The 19,729-nt window shown below is 55.9% G+C and overlaps 2 protein-coding genes across 10 annotated transcripts in view; one reads left to right on the plus strand and one right to left on the minus strand.

Moving 5' to 3' along the window:
• TMEM184B (transmembrane protein 184B) overlaps positions 1-5,119 on the plus strand; it is a 42,115-nt gene extending 36,996 nt beyond the window's left edge. For 3 of the 4 annotated variants that reach the window (XM_036891144.2, XM_036891145.2, XM_057486373.1), the window contains exons 9-10: positions 1,762-1,782; positions 2,672-5,119. In XM_036891144.2, the coding sequence (XP_036747039.1) occupies positions 1,762-1,782; positions 2,672-2,913 (263 nt within the window). In that variant the 3' untranslated portion in view covers positions 2,914-5,119. The remainder of the gene's footprint in view (positions 1-1,761; positions 1,783-2,671) is intronic. The other variant, XM_057486374.1, reaches the window with a different exon arrangement.
• Positions 5,120-6,662: 1,543 nt separating this feature from the next.
• On the minus strand, positions 6,663-16,828 carry MAFF (MAF bZIP transcription factor F). Of its 6 annotated transcripts, none has more exons than XM_057486379.1 (5): positions 16,612-16,828; positions 14,089-14,272; positions 13,533-13,654; positions 9,012-9,077; positions 6,663-8,435 (listed from the first exon to the last, which is right to left on the minus strand). In XM_057486379.1, exons 4-5 carry the CDS (start codon positions 9,045-9,047, stop codon positions 7,977-7,979), a joined length of 495 nt encoding a protein of 164 aa, XP_057342362.1. In that variant the 5' UTR covers positions 9,048-9,077; positions 13,533-13,654; positions 14,089-14,272; positions 16,612-16,828; the 3' UTR covers positions 6,663-7,976. The 6 variants fall into 6 exon arrangements, with proteins under 6 accessions (XP_057342362.1, XP_057342360.1, XP_057342361.1 ...); XM_057486377.1 differs by having other exon boundaries at positions 13,533-13,619; positions 14,088-14,272; XM_057486378.1 differs by lacking the exon at positions 13,533-13,654.
• Positions 16,829-19,729: the final 2,901 nt, after the last annotated feature.

Consider the following 19,729-nt stretch of genomic DNA (forward strand, 5'->3'; position numbering starts at 1 on the left):
CCCCCGGTGAGGGGAGCACTCCCGGCCCCGCTCTGGGCTCCCTGCCACCCAGTCAGTCAGGCATCCCCAGTTCACCTGGGGGGAAAAGGGTCAGGGGTTGTGGAAGCGAGGCTCACCTGTCTCTTGCATCAGTTCTGGAGTATAGAGACCTCTGAGATGATATAATACAGTATCCCCACAGGTCAGGACAGAGACCGTAGAATAGATGAGTTTCTAATGGTTTCTGACATCAAACACGGCTGTCCTATTTGTCCTAGAATTCCTGTACTTCTAAGAAACAGACTCAGATGGCAATTCTTTTAACAGCTTTCATTTTCCACCTGCTAATCTTCCTCTTTGTTAGAAGACGTTGGCAACCCCAGCTGTCTGTTAGAATGCCCAGGAGAGTCTTCAAAGTCCCAATGCCTGGGCCCTACCCTGGAGTAACTGCAGTGTGCCGGCCCTGCCGTGTGTGCCTTCGGAGCACCCCAGGGACTACGGGAGCTGCTGCTAGCTGCTGTGGGCAGAGAGGGGTGCTCACGGGGAGGAAGAGCAGGCTGCGAATGCATGAAATGACTTAACCCAGTGAGGAGGCCCGAGGGCCTAGGGATGGGACCCTCCTGGTCTAACCCCCAGGAGTTCGGCAGCTGCCAGCTCCCTTCCATGTGGCTGGGCTGGGAGAATCCCACTTTGCCAGGCCCGACAGCCTGTGCCCACCACAGGCCCTGGGGGGTGCTGTACTGAGCAGATGGTAGTGGCACTGGCCCGTCCCTCCTCCCCTTTTTACTTAATCATGTTCTTTGGTTGGGAAGAAGTCTCAGATGTCTGTGCTGCTGCTGGAAGCTTATGGACCAAATTGTACTCCAGGCCTCTTGATACTTGTGCACCGGACTGTGTTCTCCCAACACACTTCCTTGACTGGAAGCTGGGGGCACTTTTTCCAGTTTGATTGCACACTTACTCAGTGTCTTGCACTGTGCTGGCCATGGCTCACTGCTGCTGGCAGGGGCCCCACCAGGTCCCCAGTGTTGAGGGTGATGTCCCTTGGACCTGATCTAACAGGGCCTCTGTCCTTGGGAAAGTCATCCTTGTGCCTTGGAGCCTGGGGTCATGGCAGAGGACCCTCTCTGCAACGTTAAGGTTTGAAATGGTTTAAGGAAGCCCTTCTGTACTGGGTAGCTCTGCAGAGGCTCTCAGCAGACACCTGGGCTGCCTTCCCACCCACCGCCCCCAGATACATGCCCCCCAGCAAGAACTAGCATTGCCGGAAACACACCTCTAGCAAGGTCCCCAGCCCAGCCCTGGCAGGAAAGGCAGGACCCAGCACCTGCCACAGGCGTAGGGGCAAAGCTGGCTCACCGTGGGTCTGTTCCTTGTCTGTGAAGCTATGGGAGGTTTGTAAAGCGCATGGCACAAGCTCAGCAATCCCAGCCAGGCTGTAGAGAAGTAGGTGGGGGGACCCTGACTTAGGTACAGAGGTTGAACTCTGGCCACCATTCTGGGTGTCTGCCGTGTGTTCTCTTCCCTGAAAGGAAAGCATGACACCGGAGGAGCCGTCCCTAGGTGGCCATCCTCCCCAGACCCTGCAGGGGCAGCTGCAGCTGCCTGGGCACTCGGCAGGGCCTGCGAGTGGGGAGGGCAGGGTGTACGGTGCGGTGTGCCGGGCCTCGGTGGCGGGCAGACGGCCTTCACTCAGCTCTCTCTTGTCTTCTCTATTTCTCCGGCTTCTCTCCCCTCACCCCACCCCCACCCTGCTTCTGCCCTGGGTTTGGCTGCGGGCAGTGCCAACATATGGCCCTTACGGTAGGTTCTGCTCTCATCTGCACGTCTGTCCTGCATGTCAGTCCTGGTCACTGTCACCGGCATGCTTCTCTCCTAGCTCCTTCTCTGTGTCCCAATCTCCCACAGGTATGCCCGGGCAGCGGAGCTCCAGAGCACCTGCTGGGCCACCCTCCGTAATGTTGCCTGCTTCCATACTTGTCTCTCGTTATTTGGAAATACGCCTTGCTTGGTTCTGGGGGCACAGTGCTCATCCCAGGGGCATTTAGTCACATTCCACAGCAGAGAACATGAAGGTGTAAAGAGCACGCCAGTTTGAGTCTGGAGACCTGTGTGCTCGAATTGAGCTTATCTCTTATCTCTTGGTTTTGTGGCCTGGGCCATTTCTTCCCACAGTGTCTGGGGATGATTTATGAGAGAGGGAATTAGGAGGAAGAACGTCAGGGTAGGTGGCTCCCACTATTCTGTGTCTGCTCTGCTGTGGGTCCAAGTCCCTGGTCCACTCCTCAGAGTGAAGGGGAGCACCCCCAGATAAGAGGGCAGGGCTAGTTCCTTTGGACCTGGGCACCCCTGGCTCCTGGGCCCTCTTCCCAGACACTCCCCATCTTCAGTCGATGCCAAGCCATCCTGGCCTCTGGGCTCATTGCCTGGCATGTGCCAGTCTCCACCCCCAACCCCTTCCCGCCTGTGGACCTTAGCCCCTGGTTCTCCCCGCAGGGGGGAAACTGCCCACCCCCACTCCTCAGAGAGGTGCTCTCCCTTTGGCGCCTGCCCAGCTGGAGAAGCCATTGCTTTGCCTGCACCTTCTCGTGTCTGGGACCCTGTCCTCTGTCCCAGGAGGAGTGGTTGGGTGGTATAGCCCTAGGGCCTCCCCCACCCCACTCCTCACCCCCTCTCCACCCCTGCCCTGCAGGCCGCTGTGCCCCCATGAAGAGCATCTCCAGCAGCCTCAAGGAAACCATGAACCCACATGACATCGTGCAGGACGCCATCCACAACTTCTCGCCTGCCTACCAGCAGTACACGCAGCAGGCCACCCTGGAGCCTGGGCCCGCCTGGCGTGGCAGCTCCCACAGCCTCTCACGCTCCCACAGCCTGAGTGGCACCCGCGACAATGAGAAGACTCTCCTGCTCAGCTCTGATGATGAGTTCTAGATGTGGCGGCTGGTGGGAAAGATTGGCACCTGGGCCCAGGGCAGGATGTGCGCCCAACTCCAGTCCCATGGTCAGGCCAGGAGGCAGCCTGGCACAGCTTTGGCATTGCCATTTAATTTATTGGACCAGAAATACTCACATATCACTTCCAGAGGAACACGCAGGTACTGCCTGCCCAGGAGACAGGCCGGGCCCCTTCACGAGCCTTCAGGAATACTTACCCACGGCCAAGCCTGCACTGCCAGGCAAGGGGCAGAGGACATTGGGAGCGACTCCCGGGCCCTGCGGCATGTCCTGTGGTGGTGGCATGTTGGGACCAGCCATGCTCAGGCCCAGACACTTGTGTTGTAGACCAGGGTGCAGACTTCTCAGCCCCTGCCCCAGGCATTGCCCTGAGACTTAGCGCCCCATGCCTAACACCGTGCAATACTCTGACCCAGGCTCCTCCCTGCCTGCTCCCTCCTGTCTACCCTTGTTTGATACTAGACTAGCCTCACCCCTGGCGGGAGGGAGGAGGGAACTCAGACGCTGTCTGCGGACCACTCCTGACCCTGGCCCGGCCAGCCAGCGTGCTGCCCGGATCAGAGCCCACACGCAAGCCCCAGGCCCCGCCCAGGAAGGCTGCTCCGGGGCCTTCGGGCCCCTCCTGTGTTGTTACAGGCTGTCCACGTGGGGGGTCTGTGGGCTCCTGGGTGTCCTCTCCGTGGCTGCATCTTCTGCCTGCCTCATGCCCCTTCCTCCTGGCCTGCCGAGGACACCCAGCAGCCCACGCTGCCACTTGGGGTCTCTCTTGGGAGCATTTTGGGCAGAGCCCTGGCTGCTCTGACGGGCTCGCAACCCTCCTTCCCAAAATGAGCAATCAGAACCTCTGCTGGGCCCTCGTCTCTCCCTGAGGCTTCTCCCTCCCGTTTCAGGGGAAGGGTCTGAGTCTCCCCCTTTCAGACCAGTTTCTGGAGAAACTCAGTCCTGCAGGTGGGAGGGCTGAGGGCTGGGGCAAGCGTCAGGGAGCTGAGAACTGGGAGGAGTGGTCCGGACCCCTCTCCCTGGCCCCACACAGGGCCTGGTACCCTGCCTTGTCTGGCCCCAGCCCATCTTTTCTGTGCCTTAGTCACATATGAAAGCTCCCCCTCCCTAGGCCCTCAGTCTATTCCCAGGCCTTCCCTGGGGGCCCCCTATTAAGCTGCTGGCACCCAGAGGATCCTGCAGTGCTGGGCTAAGTGCCCTTGGACAGGCCTCAGAGGTGGCCAGGACTTCCAGTCTCCCCCCAACCTTGCCCACCTCCACACCCATATACCTGGAGCCTCCCAAGGCCAGAGCCCCCGGGCAGGCCAGGCTGACACAGGCCACTATCTTAGGAAGAGACTGAACAGACATGATGCATGTTCATATAGGCCAAGCTTTCTGTTGCTTCGAACCCAAATAGCATTGGTTTGGGCTCTAGTAGCCTGGAGACGGGTAGGGTGAGAGAGAAGGGGCCTGCCCTGTGGATCCCAGCTTCACGGAATCTCTTCCCTTTGGCCCCTCCTGGAATGAACTGTGCTGAGGGTCAGGTGAGGGCTTCCATCCCACTAGTCTTCCCAGGCCTCCTTCGGCCCTTGTGACCAAGCCAGCCCCCCAGGGTCACAGAGCCCTCGGGTGGGGTCACAGGCCAGCTCTCAGGCTCCTGTCCCGTGGGCCTGGCCAGCTGGTACCAAGCTGCCTGGGAAGGCAGCCTGTGTGTGCGGGCTGTCCAAGGAGAACTTCTGTGCCCACTCTCACCATTTGCTTTCATGAATCTGTTTCTGATTCTCCTTCCAGGCCAAAGTGTGCTGCTGACTCCCTGCCCCCGTGGTCTTTGCCTGCCCTGGCACTTGCCTGCTAGCATGGGGGGTGGGGGGGCTCAGTGGCGGGGCACTAGCAGCCCCTGGGGAGATAGGGGCTGGGAATGCCTGCCCTACCACTCCCCACTCCTTCCTAGGATGTGTAACCTACCTTGTTTCTTTGTTTTGTTTCGTTTTTTTTTCCCGATAGAGTAGCTGTTTGTACATAAAAAATACTTGAAAAATTAATGGTATGATGTATAAGAAGACAGAGTCCCCTAGTTTTGTATCTCGTGTATGACTGCCAAGAGTTCCACCAGAAAGCCGCTCTATTTTGGTCTCTGTAACATTTTAAATGCGTGACAGAAGTGAGCAAATAAAGTGAGAAAGAAATATATCTAAGATAATATAGATTGTATTGAAATCTTTGCCTGTGGGTGAGGTTTTTTCCTGCCTCTCCCCTGGCCCGTTTGTGTTTGCGGTGGACTTAGTGGTTGTGGGCTGGGGTGTCCTAAGTAACCGTCTTCCTTCCTATGTGGACTGTGTAGGTGATGTTGGGATTCACATTGCCAGGCTTAAAACGGGTCCAGGCCCTCATTAGACACTGTTCCCCCCACCCACCCCCACCAGTGGGACACAGTGGCAGCCTTGGTCACAGGGAACCACCGTCCCCACCCAGCAGGGCTAGTGTGTGCAGTGTGCTGGTGCATCGTCCCTGTTTTGTCAACCAGCTAGACAGGGCCCTTGCGCTGGCAAGCCCCATTCCTGCACGTGTCCCCAGGAGGCTGAAGAGACTTCCTAGGACCCTCACTCCTTCCAGATTCCCTTCGTGTGTCCCTGAGCCCCCCTCCCCACCCTGGGGCCTGAAGTGCCTAGGGGTAAGGAGGTCTGGAGCAGGGCCCACCAGGCCAGGTGCCTAGCCAGCAGGGCCCCTTCCTGCCACCACACTGCATGCCAGGGCCCGGAAGAGCCAGAGCAGCAGGAATGCAGCGTGGGTGGGGAAGTTCCCAGCCAGCCACCAGCCTCCACTGGCCTTCCCCTCCCACCACTTCCCACTGCCCTTTCCTGGGGCCTCGGCTCAGTGTCTTGGGCCTCAACCTGAGGAGAAGGGCCTCTGGACCCAGTCAACCCTGTGGTTCAGCCCTATCCCAGATTTTAAATCCTGCACCTCCCACAGACACGTCCTCCCAGCCCCATGTCTCTGCACCCAGCCACACAGAAATTGCCTCTCACTGTAGCTGTGTGCAGGGTCCAGACATTTATGCTGCGTGTAAATGCCCTAGAGCACCTTCATTGCACAGGTGAGTAAGCTGAGGCTGCAGGAAGCTAAATAAGTCATCAGAGGTCTTGCAGCTAGAGAAAGGCACCTGGCTTCAAACCCCATCTCCCTGTGGTACACTCCACTCCTGGGGTGACTGGGGCAGAAAGGCAGGCAGACTGGGCTGAAATTACAGTTTGAGTTTGAGGCCTAGGCTGACACGGCGTTGCATTTTTCGGCCTGCAGACTGGAACTGCGGAAGCCACTTCTTTCCCCTTCTTGTGCCTTCCGGAACTTGGGGAAAATATTTTCTACTTGGCTGTAAAAATCTGACGTCGATGTGAAAGTGCTGTAAGATGACTCTTAAATCTGGGAATTTTCCTCTGGGCGGGACTGTTTATTCACTGAAGAGATACCCAGAGAATTTAAGCCTACATTTCATTGCCCTTCTGGCTTTGTCTTTCCTGGGAGCGGGAGCTCCGGCCCCAGGCAGACAGAAGGAAGGAGGGATGTTTTAGCCCCATCTTCGTGGGACCCCCTTCCAGCCCACTGCCCAGGGAGCTACTGGAGCTCTTAGTTCATTTGCAAATTGGGGCCAACCCTCTGCCCAGAGGAGAGTTCTGCTTGGGACCCTCATTCAGAAGTCCCTCCACCACAAAATAAACCATAACCTAGGACATACACTTCTTCACTGTGGAAAAAGAGAACTTGACTTTATTCAGAAAGTACAAAATACAGAAGGCGGATAACTCGCTTACTGTAAGTCAGAAAATAAATAAATTCCGGGGGCCTGGCAATTTTTTTCAGACTTTTTGATTGTTGCCATCGGCTTTCCCTAAATATAAGATAAAATGTGATTTATTTGCAGATATAAAATATAAAGACCAGCTCAGGGTCCCACACCACTTTTCCCAGGAAGTGAGTGCTAGGGCTCTGGCTGGGGAGAATAACTTAGTTTGTGCAATAAATAAACAGTGGGGAGGGGCAGCTGTATACAGTGTGGGGGGTGGGGTGGGGGCTGGGCTTCCCGGGAGAATGGCAATCAGGGGCAGTGGTCAGCAGCCAGCCCACAATGGACACTCATGGGAGGAGAGGTGGGGCCCTTCCCTTCTAAGGACCCCCACCCCAGACTGCAGGACTGCAGGATCTGTCTTCTCACCTCCCCACCTGCCATGATGGGTGGTCACCTCCTTTGTCCCCTTTGTCTTTGGCTGGCCAGCTCCCTGGCTGCAGGGAGAGCCCAGGGGTTGAGCAAGGCCAGCTCCTTCCCTCTCTTCCATCTGTTATCACCTTCTCTGTCCCTCTACTTCTCTTCCCCTAACTCACAGCGTCTCCCCAGCCAGCGAGGCCGCCTCACCACCTCTCCCTGTCCCTGTCCCCTGTAGGGGCAGCAGGAGGAAGACTTGGCTTTTAGTTTCAGCTCAGCCACTAAGCTTAGGCACTGTCATATCCGCTGGAGGCTGCTCTCCTGTCTGTTAACCCGCCTTCACTAGGTGATTTCCAGTGACTCCCAGCTTTGCAAGGCCAGGTACCTCTAGGCCCAAAACAGAGGTGGGGGCATCAGACACACAAGAGACGCAAACTGGCCGAACCTAGTCCTGAATCCTGGGAGGGTGGCAAGGGGCTATTGGCACAATAAGAGCAAACTTTATAAAATGAGAGGTGGCCCTCTTCTCCCTGCAGCCCTTCTCTAAACCCTTCTGCCCCATCCCCCCAATCTAAGGCTGAACTTTAAGCCAAAGGGAACCCAGATTCCTACCCCACCCCACCCCCTCCCGCATCTCACTAAAGTTGCCCCTCCCTAGGGCCACCTATTAGGTCCCAGTTACAGAGAAGATGGGTCTCCGCGACAAGGAAGACATGCTCAGGGAGAGAACGTGTGTTCGCCACAGGGGGTGGCAGCTGCAGAGAAATGGCCCCTGGGGACAGAGATGTCGCTTAGGCACTTTGGGAGGGTAACTGGGGTCGGTGGGACGTGCGAACTGCGTGTTCGCGCGCGGCGGGCACTAGGAGCAGGCAGCGGGGGCGGAGCCTGGGGCGGGGGCGGGGGCGGGGCTGGGGCTCGGGCCCGGAGCCGACTTGACAATGGTGATGACGCTAGCGGGCGCCACGAGCGCGGCGGGCCCGCGGGCAGCGGCCACCGAGCGCGCGAAGCCCTGCAGCGCCTCGCACTTGCCCCGCAGCGCGTCGAGCTCCAGGCGCATGGCGGCGTTCTCCCGCGCCAGCTTGTCCACCTCGCGCTCCAGCTCCGACTTCTGCTTCTGCAGCTCCTCCTTCTGGCACACGCGCTTCACGCGGCAGCTGGCAGCGTAACCTCGGTTCTTCAGCGTGCGGCGCCGCTGCTTGAGCCGCGTCACCTCCTCGGCCGAGAGCCCACGCAGGTGTCGGTTCAGCTCACGCACAGACAACCCCATCAGCGCCTCGTCAGACAGGTGCGGTGTGTTCTCGCTCATCTCGCGCTTAATCTGCGGGAGGCACGTTGGGTGCATGGGGAAACGGAGGCCCAGGGGTGCATCACTGCCAGGGGGACCGTGGCCCTCGGCCTGGTGCACAGCAGGTGCTAGAGATGGCTCCCCCTACACCTGCAATGTTCCCCTTTCACCACCATAGGCACTGAAGTGGTGACTGGATTTGCTCCAAGACCCCTAAGCAGGGGCAGGAATCCAGAAGGGGGAAACCAAGCCAAACCAGGATCTGAACACAAAAGGAGCCACCCCAGGGCTTGGCCCAAATCCTAATCCGGTGCCCCAGCCTGGACTCAGCCAGAGAAACCTGGCTCAGAAAGCAGCTCTGAAGCCTGCCACTCAGAGGGCGTGGTTCTAATGGGGAAGCAGGATCGGGACGGGAAGTGATCTTCCTGGGGACACACCTTGTGATCAGAGCCTGGGTGTCTGGGTTCCCTTCCTGGGGCCTGATGCCCACTGAGTGGGCCACGGTGGGGGTTCCAGGAACTGAAGGGGAAGTTGGGGTGAGAGGCTCATCCCGGCAGGTAGGGAAGGAGGTGACGGGAGGACTAAGGACAACAGCGACTGCCTCCTCACCTTCAGGGCTTTGCTGGATAAGGGATCTGCAGACATTTTTGCAGACGGTGCCCTCTCGGCTGAGACCTAGGGAAGAGAGGAGACCAAGATCACTTTCTCTTCCACTTAGAATAAAATCCAAACACTACCATGGCATTCCAGGCCCCTGTGTCCTGGAAATCATCTCATACCACTTTTCTCTGTCTCAATGGTACAGCCACAGTGGCCTTGATAGGCTCATTTCAGCCTCAGGGCCTTTGTACTTACTGTTCTCTTCCTTTTCATCTCCCCATAGCAGTTCTTTATCATTTAGGCCTTTGCCTAATGTCATTCAGAGATCTGACTGTTCTGGCTAAAACACCTCCTGTGTCATAACCCAGAAGCCCCTTTACTAACCCTTGAAATAGTCATCTCTTCTGCAATTATTTTGCTTGGTTACTTGTATATCTCTCTCATCGTCCCACCCCTCCCTCACCAAAATGTAAGCTGATGAGAAACTAGGACTTGGCTATCCTACCACTATGTCAATGTACCAAATTAATGCCTGGCATGTAGCAGGTGCTCAATAAATATGCACCAAGTGAATGGACCCCCTCTCCCCTAGACATTCTTCCACATAAGGACCAGACATGTATATTTGGTTTTTGTTTAACTTTTCAATAAAGTATAACCTATAGAAAAGAACACAAAACATATGTATACTAGTCAATGACTTTTCACAGAGTGCAACCAGCACCCCATCAAAATACAACATAATCAGTCCCTTCCCCTCCCCCACCTAAGCCTCCCTCATCCAGACCTATTTTGGGAAAGCTTCCCCCACCTTGGGGGCTGCCCAGCACTGCCCCGGGCAGACAGGACAGTCATACCTAGACTGATGAGGGGCCACAGACCCCCAGTGCCTCTTTCCATGGGCCTGCAAGCTCCAGGTTCATTCAACAAGTATTTATTGAGCATCCATTATTTGTCAGACATGAGCTTGGCACTGGGGAGACATGAGGGTGTATTCTGGGGGCCAACGGTCATTGCTCTGGGCTGGGGAGGAGACCAAAGCCCCCTCTGAAGCAGCAGCCCCCTCCATCCCCAGCTCATCTGATCATCTCCCTGTTCATTGTTAGCCTGAGTTTCCTCATCTGAGAATCCCCGTGGGGAGGCAGGCAGGAGCAGTGAGGAAGGAGGGCCGGGCAGGAAGATGCTGTGTGATCTGAGATGCAGGGTCCTCTCAGTCCTCATGAGCAACACTCGGGTTGTAGAGAGCAGCAGCGGTTCATCTTGGCCCAGCCTGATTCCTTGAGCTATCTGTGGGGTGACCCAAAGCCTCAGCTCAGCCTCAGACACATGCCAGCATGCCCTGGGTGTCTCTTGGGACACTGGAGAAACGAAAAGTGCGTGGACTTTGCTGCCAGACACACCTGGGGCCTTCTGGCACTCATTCTGCTCACTAGCTCTGATTCTGACAAATCAGTTAGCCTCTCTGTGACTCGGTTTCCCCACGGGTGACACGGGATGTGTTAAGTCAGATCATGTTCCTCCTCCCTCAAGACCTTCTCATGGCTCCCATCTTACCCAGAATAAAAAGCCCGTCATCACAGGGCACACAGGTGCTCGGTGATGTAGCCCCCGACACGCCTCTCTGACGTTAGTTCTGTCTTCACTCCCCTGCCCTCACTCTGCTCCAGCCACACCCTCCTCCTTGCTGTTCCTCACATGTGGGCTCCTCCCCAGGGCCTTTGCCCTGGCTGTTCCCTTCGCCTGGCACTCTCTTCCTCTAGATGGCTGTGAAGTTTGCTTCCTTATCTCCTTCAGGCCTCTCTTCAAATCTCCTGTTCTTACTCAATTTAGGATTCCCACTCCCCACGCCCACCCACCCCCATGCACGCTGTTTCCCTTCCCACCACGTTTCTCCTTAGCACTTCACTACATATAATAAGCCACACGTGTTTGTAGATTTGCTCAGTGTCTGTCTCTGCACAAGAATGACAAAGCAGAGGTCTTGTCCTCTGCTGCATCTCCAGGCCTCGAGCACTGCCTGGCACACAGCAGATGCTCAAGTCAAGGTGGGTGAATTCTCAGCGTGACTCAGGCAGAGGGGGAGGCAGTCCAGGGTTTCTCAGGAATCCTCCCTGCTTCTCCTGGCCACACAGCCAGGGCTCTTACACCCCAGATGGAAGCAAGGAGTGGGACAGTAAAGTCGGCCCTTCATGGGATCCCAGGACAGAGATAGTCACTGTGGCCTTTGGGCTGGGAGGGTCTTCAGAGCCACCCAGGCCTCCTGAGGTGTGGCTGGGGGAAACTGAGGCCCAGGATGTCCCAAGTCTGGACCCTGACCTTTCATGGACTCTACCTGGAGACCCTAATACCCCACCAATCTATTTATCAATATAGGCCTCTTAAGTGGTCACCTTCACCCACAGCACACACCTGGGGAGGACCCAGCATACCTCCCTGCCAGCCTCCACCTATCATCCACTTGCAACTGGAGGATCTTCCCACCCTGTGCCTCTGACTACGTCACCGCCCAGATGCAAATCCTCCATGGCTCCCTAATATCCTGGGCACAGTCCAGGCCCACTTGCGTGGCACCCCAGGCTCATTAACTACCTCCATTCAGCAATCCAGCCATAGAGAATTTCTTTCACTTCCTTCCACCCCAAGCTTTCTTGTCTCTGGGCTACACCCCCCACCCCGTTCCTCCCCCATTCTCCCCCCACCCCTGCCATGACACTTCTCCTCCACTTATCAGGCAGACCCCTACTCATCCTCCTGCCCTGGGCACAGACATCTCCTCCTCCAGGAAGCCCTCTCTGTTCTCTAGGGCTTGTTAGGCACCACCCACCCGAGCACTCCTGCCCTGAGTTGTCATGGTCAGTGTCCTTATTGTCTCCCTGCCAGACAGGGAGCTCGGAAAGCAGCAACCAGGCCAGGCAGCTTTGGGCACCTGCACAGGGCCTGGCAAGGGGGAGGCACTGGTGAGGTATGGATGGATGGAGTTTCTGACATTTCTGTCATGGGTGGACTCCTCCCAATGTGGCCCTGACAGGGTACCCTCTCTGGGCCCCGTTTCCCCAACCCTTGAAGATGAGGTTGGACTTGCCAGTCTCCAAGGCTGCCCAGCTCTGATGTGCCAGGATTTGTGTTAGGTCTGTGAGGAACATGCCCAGGCCCCCTCGCCAGCTGTTCAGGGAGCAGGGCTGTGAGGCGACACCCAGGCAGTCCGGGCTACACAGAGACCTGATGGGCAAGGGGAAGCCTCTCCTTGTGAAGGTTCACTGAGAGCCTGTTGGGCGCCGGGTGACACAGAGCCTCGGAGGCATGGCCTGGCTCTCATAAAAGTCATTTTTCCTCACTAAACCTTGGTTTCCTTACTTGTAAGGTGGGGACAATCACAACAGTATTAGTGTGTAAAATGCCAGAGAAGTAGACCAGAACAGGCTCACCTTACTTCCATCCCTCCCACACTCCTACCACAGGCGTCCCTAATCAAGCGCAGCACCATCCTCCCCCGAGTTTAGATACAGCTTCGATTCCCTCTCAACACTGCCCTCCACAGCAGGCCAACAGCGGGGGGCTTTGGACCATCCCCTATTCCGCACAAAGGCTAAACGTCCCATCCATTCAGCTGGCTGTGATTCTAAGTATTTTTAGGCCCTGCAGACACTTTGAACCTGTTCCTCCCTCTTTTCCTCCTTCTCCTGCTCTCGCCTCAGCCCCCTCAACCGCGCCCTGGATGTCAGCCAAGGTACCATGTTCGCCCAGGAATGTCCTAGCTCAGCAGAGTCAGACAATCCCAGAGGGCAAGGCGCAAGCAGGGAAAACGTTCTGATAACCTCAGGCCCTCAGCCTCCAACCCTGCCAGGGGCTGCTGGACTGTACGCCAAGAGGCCTGGGTCCTCGGCCAGCCTGCCTCGGCCAGCCTGGAGAACCCTGGGCCTGAGACGGCAGTTGATCCAACGCCCTTGTTCTGTAACCGAGGCAACCAAGCAGCTGTTTGGTGGCAGTGGTGGGCTGGAACCCAAGAATCTTGACTCCCAGCTTAGGGGTCTTTCTTCAGCGCCAGCTACCATATCCTCCCACCCCCTGCTCACCACAGAGCTGACCTCCAGGGTCTGCAGGTTCCTGACACTGTTTTGGAGGCACGGAGAATGAATCTGCTTTTGGGGGGCTGACATCTGCCTGGCCCAGTCAACAGCCACAAGCCCTCCTATATTCCCTCCCTGGCCCCCCTAGTCCGCTCCAGAGACGTCCTGTAGACGGCCCACCCACTGGCATGGGCTCCTCTCTGGCTGCTGAGCCATTCTGCTTCCTCTGTGAGGACAGAGGGAAAAAATGTGTTTTCCTGGGCCTTGGCAGCCAGTGCTGGGGGAGCCTCCTCCCTGCTGGAAGGGGAGCAAAGCTGGGAGAACCCAGCATGGCAGGGAGGCAGAAGTCTTGGACTTTAGCTCTGGTTCTGCTGCCCACTCACACTCACTACATGACTTCATCATTCCCTCTCTCTAGGCCTCAGTTTCCCAACATGCCAAACCTCTATTGAGCATAAGATACCTGCCAGCACTGATGATTTTGGAGTTTGGAGTGCCAAATTCTTGTCCAGAATGGAGCTCCAAGACCACCAGCAGAATGGAGGGAGGCCCGGGATGAAGGGCAAGGAAATCAGGGAAGGCTTCCTGAAGGCAGGGGCATGAGAACACAAACTCAGAGACCATCAGCCTTGACCACCCCTCTGCTCCACCTGTACAGCTAGGGACCACTCCCTCTTTCAGCTGAACCATGACCACAGCCGCCTCCTTACTGGCCTCTAGCCTTGCCTGCCTCCCTCTGCCTCTGCCATCTATCCTCCTCCAAGAGCTGCCAGAGGGATCGTTACTGACACAAATCTACAAACTTGCCTTGTTTGGCCCATTTCAGAACCCTGTGATGCCAGCCTCCCTTCCAGCCCACATCATGTTTTCCCTATACCCTCTCTCAGGATCCTCATGCTAACAAGAAATGAATGAACAGACAGTAAATTCTACCATCCCTGGATGTTTTCCAAAGGGACAAAAAGGGAGTGTGTATGTGCGTAAGAAAGGATGTCACCTGGGTTTTGAAGGATGCTCACTTTTGGGAGACTGCTTTGAGAATCCCACAACCTGTCCTCGGGCTTCCTGCTTCCCTGGGGTTCCCAGGTCTTTTTCTCCAAGTGTTGTGGAGCTCTTCCAGGACAAGGATGCAGTGCTTATTCATCCATTCAATCAACAAACACTGAAGAAACACCTACTCTGTGCCAGGCTCAGTGCTGGACCCTGAAAGCCCAAAGATAAATCAGCCTCTGCCCTCAAGGGCTTCACAAATGATCATCACTCTGACAATCCAGCTCACTGGTCACCTCCTCAGGGAAGCCTTCCTTGATTGCCTTTGCAAAGTCAGAGTCCTGTTATACACTTACAAACCACAGTGACTTCCACCTGCTACCAGCTATCTCAGCTGTGGTTTTGTATTTAGTTTGGTGGCCCTTTAACTTTGTCTCCCCTCCTCGACTGTAAGTTCCCAGAGGGCAAGCCTTGGATCTGGTTTGTTCACCATCTCACTCCAGCATCTGGCCTATGAAGGGCTCCATGGCCACGCAGGCTAAAGGTGCCAGGACTGAGGGAGGCACAGGAGCCCATGTTGGGTCTCAGGCCCTCTAGTGAAACTCAGGGGCTGTTCAGTGGGAGGTCAAAACTTTCAGTGCTAGCTTTGCATCTGTGACTGAGCCATTCAACAACTTCTTCCCCTTGTCTCTTGACCCCCAACCCTGTTCGGGAAGGTTTCTGCCCAGCTTTGAGGAGGGGCCTGCCTGGTTCCTGTGCCCCTGGCCACCACCTCCCCTACTCAACCGCTACATGCTCCTGGACATTCCTGGCTCCAGCCCAGGGCTGTTGGCTCTGCTTTCTCTCCCAGAATTCCCCTGGAAAACAGGCTGTGTGTAGAGGCTGCCATACCTCCCCCACTCTATCCCCATCCTGCCACCCTGGATGCTGCCTACTGTCTGCCACAGATGGAGACAGTGAGGTTCCCCTATGGTAGTAGAGCTGACCAGGGCTCAAAGTTTAAAGATCATCTGGTTCCTCACCTCAGCAAGCTTGCATCAACATCCCCAACTCCCCAACCCCTACCCACTGCCAGGATTCTGTAGCCCTGTGGTTGGGGGGAGGCGGAAGGCAGAATAGCACCAAGGAATAGCCCCCACACCATCCCTCAGGCTACTGGACTAAATCGAAGCTTTCTGAAGGGCAGATGGGGAGCAGGGGTTAGGCTGGGGCCCCATCCCTCACACTTGAACCCTTCATGCATCAGACCACTCGTTCCACTGCCTGTCAGCCATGCCCAGCCTGGGTGAGGACTCTGGTCCCCGGGCTGGCTCAGTCTCTCAGCTAGCTCCTCAGGTCTGGCCATCAATCGGTCTGTCTGACTAATCCCACCTGTGAACTGAAACCAAGAGAACAGAAACTCGCTCCACCCCATCCTCCCAGTCTCACCCTCCCAGACCCAGCAGGTCGGACCTCCAGAACCAGGACCAACCAGAGTAGCTACCAAAGAGAGTAGCCTGGCATCCCTTCCTACCTCCCGCCTTTGCCCTGGGTTTTCTGGCTCTTCAGGTTCCTCCTGAGACCAGGGGAGGGGCAACCCTGGGGATGGAGAGTCCCAAAGGTCTGTCTTCCCCAGGCATATGGAAAACCTGGGGACAAGGACCTGGTTGACAGCCCACTTTATTGTCAGACACACCAGGGTGCTGGGGTGATGGGTGGCCCTCTCATCTCACCCCCCAGCAGAGCTGGGTGGGTCTTTGATACTTCGCCCCACCCTGTGGCTGCTGGCGCCGGCTCTGGGCGGGGGACAAACACCGCGGTCATGTGGCCTCGGCCCTGGGAAACTCCGGGGAGAGCGAGGCCCCGGTCGCTGGCGGCCAGTAGGAAGGGGACAGCCCGGGCGAGAATTCCCAGACCCCTCTGACCGTGGACCGGGCCGCTTTCCTGGCTCTGGTTTTAATTCAGAGTTTATTCGTGTGAACACACTTTCTCGGAGAGACGCACCACCGGTGCACGGGTCCGGGGTCTTCACCCACCTGGGAGAGCGCGGGCGGACACACAAACACAGTCACACACAGCCACACATACTCTAAGGTACACCGCGCGCTCAAGCACAGGGCAGGATACCCAGAAGGCTCGCCCGGGGACAGACACACACGCCCGCCCTCGGACGTAAACAAACCGCGCACGCACGGCCTACGGGCACCGGTCCAGGGACTGTTCTCACCGAGTCACGTACGTGCACACACCGCCCCCGGCCCCGCCTGGGCGGACGCTGACGCCGGCCAGACTGCGCTGTCCCTTCCTGCCTGGTTTCGCCGCCTCCCGCCGCGCGCCCCCAAAAGAGGCCCATCACCACCGCACTCCACCAAGCTTGCTTTGGCCCAGTCTCGGTCCCCCAGCACCTCTGCCTGTCCTCCCCCTCACGCCAGCCGTGTCCCGGCGAGGGACACACAGGAACACCGACAGAGCGGGCCCCGGAGCCCCGCCCCAGGCACGTTCCCGGGGCGCGGAGACCCTGCCGCCCCGGGGTTCCACGCGCCAGTGAGCGTCCCGGATTCCGCGTCCCTCACCCGCCTCTTGGCCCGCTTCGCCTGGCGCCCCTGGCACACGCAGGGTCCGCTGCCGTCCGGGCTGCTGTACCGGCCCGCGCCCTGGTCTGTCTCCCCTCCGGTGCAGAGCGCAGGTTTCTCCCAGCCGGACTCCCCGGAGCGCCGCGCGGAGTTTTGTTGTAGGGCGGGCGGCTCGGAGGGCGGCGCGGAGTTGTAAGGCGAGCTTCCCGGAATTACTCACTCACAGGATTCCTTTCATTCATAAAAACCCAGTCATGCGGTGACGTCACCGTCGCGCCTGCCCTCTTGCCCAGGAGCGGCCCCCCGGCACTCATCAGTTCCGCCCCTGATGGCCCCGCCCCGAGGTCCCGCCCATACCCAGGGTCCGCCCCGCGAGCTGGGAATCTCGACCAGGCTGAGTGAGTTCACGTGACACCTCGCGATAGCCCTGTGGGTGGAGGTGTCATTATCTCATTTTACGGTGGACAGTCCCGGGCGTCTTCTCTTTTCAACCTACTCCTCTGCCTTGATGATCTCATCTAGTCCCGTAGTTTTCAATGCCATCTATAGGCCCATGAGCCCCAACTTGACATTTCCGGAACGAGCAGCTTGTCTTGAGTCCCAGACTGCCTACTCCGCGCCTACACGTGGGTGCCAGATGGGGCAGCAAAAACCCAACTGCTGATCGTCAGCCCTACCTCAGCAACCTGTATCCCAAGACTCCCCCATCAAGTCGTCCAAGCCCAAACGTAGGAGCCCTGCTCCATCCCTTTTTCTCTCTTCCTGCCACATCCTAAGTCAAGCTGGCTCTACCTCCAGCACTGTCCTGCATCTGATCACTTCTCCCCACCTCTAGTCCTGCCAGGTCCAGGCCCCGTCAATTTACCTGGACAGTGGCAGCAGCCACCTGATAGCGTCCCACTTTACCCCTAAAGGCTTTTGTCACACACCAATGTTCTTTTTTAAACAAAGGTCAGATTGTTTCCTACATTCCAACCCTCTGGCTGAACACCCTTCATGGGTCCCGTTGCATTTACATTATAAACTATACTCCTCCCTTTAGGCTACAGGGCCCTAAGCCATCTGGCCTCTACCCAGTTCTGCATTCTCATCTGCCATTCCCCTCACCCACTGCTCTATGGCCTCACTGCCCTTCTTACTGTTCCTCAAACACGTCCAAACTCATTCCTCCCACAGGTCCTGTGCACTAGCTATTTCCTCTTCCGTTCACTGCCAGGTTCTTCCAGACTAGCTGAGATGTCACTGCCTCAGAGAGGCCTTTCCACCGTGGCCCCACCTCTGACATTTGTTTTTATATTATCTTAATATCTCTGTACGGTTATTATCTTGCTTATGTATTTGCTTGCTGTTTAGTGTCTGTCTTCTCCAGGCAGAATTTAAGTTTCATGTGTTTACATTCATAGAATGTAAGCGTATCTTGTTCACCACTGCATGTCCTATGCCTAGAACAATGCTCAGCACAGAGTAGGCCCTCAATAAAGACATGCTGAGGAAATAAATGAGTGGAGTCTCAGAGATGAAAAGTGACTTTCCAGAGTCACCCAGCTAGGAAGTACAAAAGTGGAATTTGCATCCATACCTGACTGATTCCTGCTCCAGAGGTGTGAGGCTATGCCACCTGGGTGGGGCCCCGCATGAATATAAAGGATGCATTCAGTGCCCGGAGCTCAAAAGAGGTGACATGGGGGAGCAATGCAGTTCATTCTCTCTTACCTTTGTTCATACTGTTTGCATTGCCTGAAGTATCTGCTGGTACTCAAAGAGCATCACTTCTGTGAAACTGACATCACAGCACCTACCTTATTTTACTGCATAGGGCATAGGACCTCCCCAGCTCACAGGTCTGTGTGAAATCCTGGTCACTGGCAAGGCTTGCCCTTCCCTTTACATAGTGTGATTTGATTTCAGAGTCCTTATTAAGCTGTCCTCCCTCTGGGTCATGCTCCCTGTGGGACTGTGATATAAAGGCCTTGGAGTTCACATGCAGGTTGGTCCATTAGCTTCCCAAGTGACCAAATGTTGTAGCAGCTTTGTCTGGCACTCCCAACAATCCCTGCCCTCAAACTGCCCACTTGCCCTACATTTATATATCTAACAGAGCCACTCACATTACCTCTTAGGGCATAAAAGTTCTCAGTTTTAGAAACCATACAATTGTGATTGCTGTTCTTCTCCCCACTCCCACCCCATTTTCTATGAACTTCTCATGAACCGAGGCCATAGTAGGTGCTCAACTAATGGATGAATCTCTAGTGGAGCTACACAGCACCCTTGGACACCACACTGCCTAAATCCTTTGCTCCCATACCCAGCCTGCTCACATTAAGGGGGTCAGTACTTCCACCCAGCAAGAACTGTTCCCTTCCTGGTCAAGGTCAAGGGACATGGTACAATGTCTTATTTAAAAGTGGGAGCTCTTTGGCTTGAAGGTGGTTCCTACTGGCTGAATCTAGGACAATTTGGGCACCAAAATGAATAACGGTAATGATGGGTTTTAACTCACTGAATAACCCATGAGTCCATAGTAATATGAATAAATAAATAAATATGTGAGAAGGGAAAGCTCCTTCTAGTAGAAGTGTGAGGCAGGAAGACAAGATATGAGCACGTGGAGGGAGAATAAGGCCAGTGGAGTCCACTAAATGGACTCAAAGAGTTAACCAGATAAAATCAGAGAGCCAGAAAGGACTGACAGAGTTAATGCGTTAATTAGTTGAAATTCAAAGGCCAGGAGCAACTTTTAACGTCCAGATATTCCCCATATAAAGAAAAGTATCCAAGTATCCGAGCATAGCCCATGTCTTCAGTGTACCCATTAGCTCATGCCATTGTAAAATCTACTTATCCTGCAAAAAAGGCCCAGCTTATTCTTTAACTTAACATACATCCCCTTCTTCCTCATCTTCCAGCCCCTTAATCAAGTAACTTTGTAACCACGGCAGGAGACAGACCCCAGAAGTGTAAATAAACCTATATGGACGAGAATGCAGAGATAGGAACCAACACAGTCACAAAAATAACCCTATTCTTAAGACAAAACTTCAAAGGAATTATAAATCACCTGTATACATCATGCCTTATGCTGACCCCTACCCAAAAAGCCTTACAAGCCCCCAGA

The sequence above is a fragment of the Manis pentadactyla genome, chromosome 10, assembly GCF_030020395.1.
Source record: "Manis pentadactyla isolate mManPen7 chromosome 10, mManPen7.hap1, whole genome shotgun sequence".
Taxonomy (NCBI): Eukaryota; Metazoa; Chordata; class Mammalia; order Pholidota; family Manidae; genus Manis; species Manis pentadactyla.

Excerpts from the sequence above, each read along its gene's own strand:
- MAFF (XM_057486377.1), bottom strand. The coding sequence starts at position 14,213 with ATGAATAAGCACTGCATCCTTGTCCTGGAAGAGCTCCACAACACTTGG. Across the intron at positions 13,620-14,087 it reads TCAAAGCAGTCTCCCAAAAG|GCCTCCCTCCATTCTGCTGG; the intron begins TGAGCATCCTTC and ends CCTTCATCCCGG. Across the intron at positions 9,078-13,532 it reads AAAATCATCAGTGCTGGCAG|GTCTCAGCCGAGAGGGCACC; the intron begins GTATCTTATGCT and ends TCTCTTCCCTAG.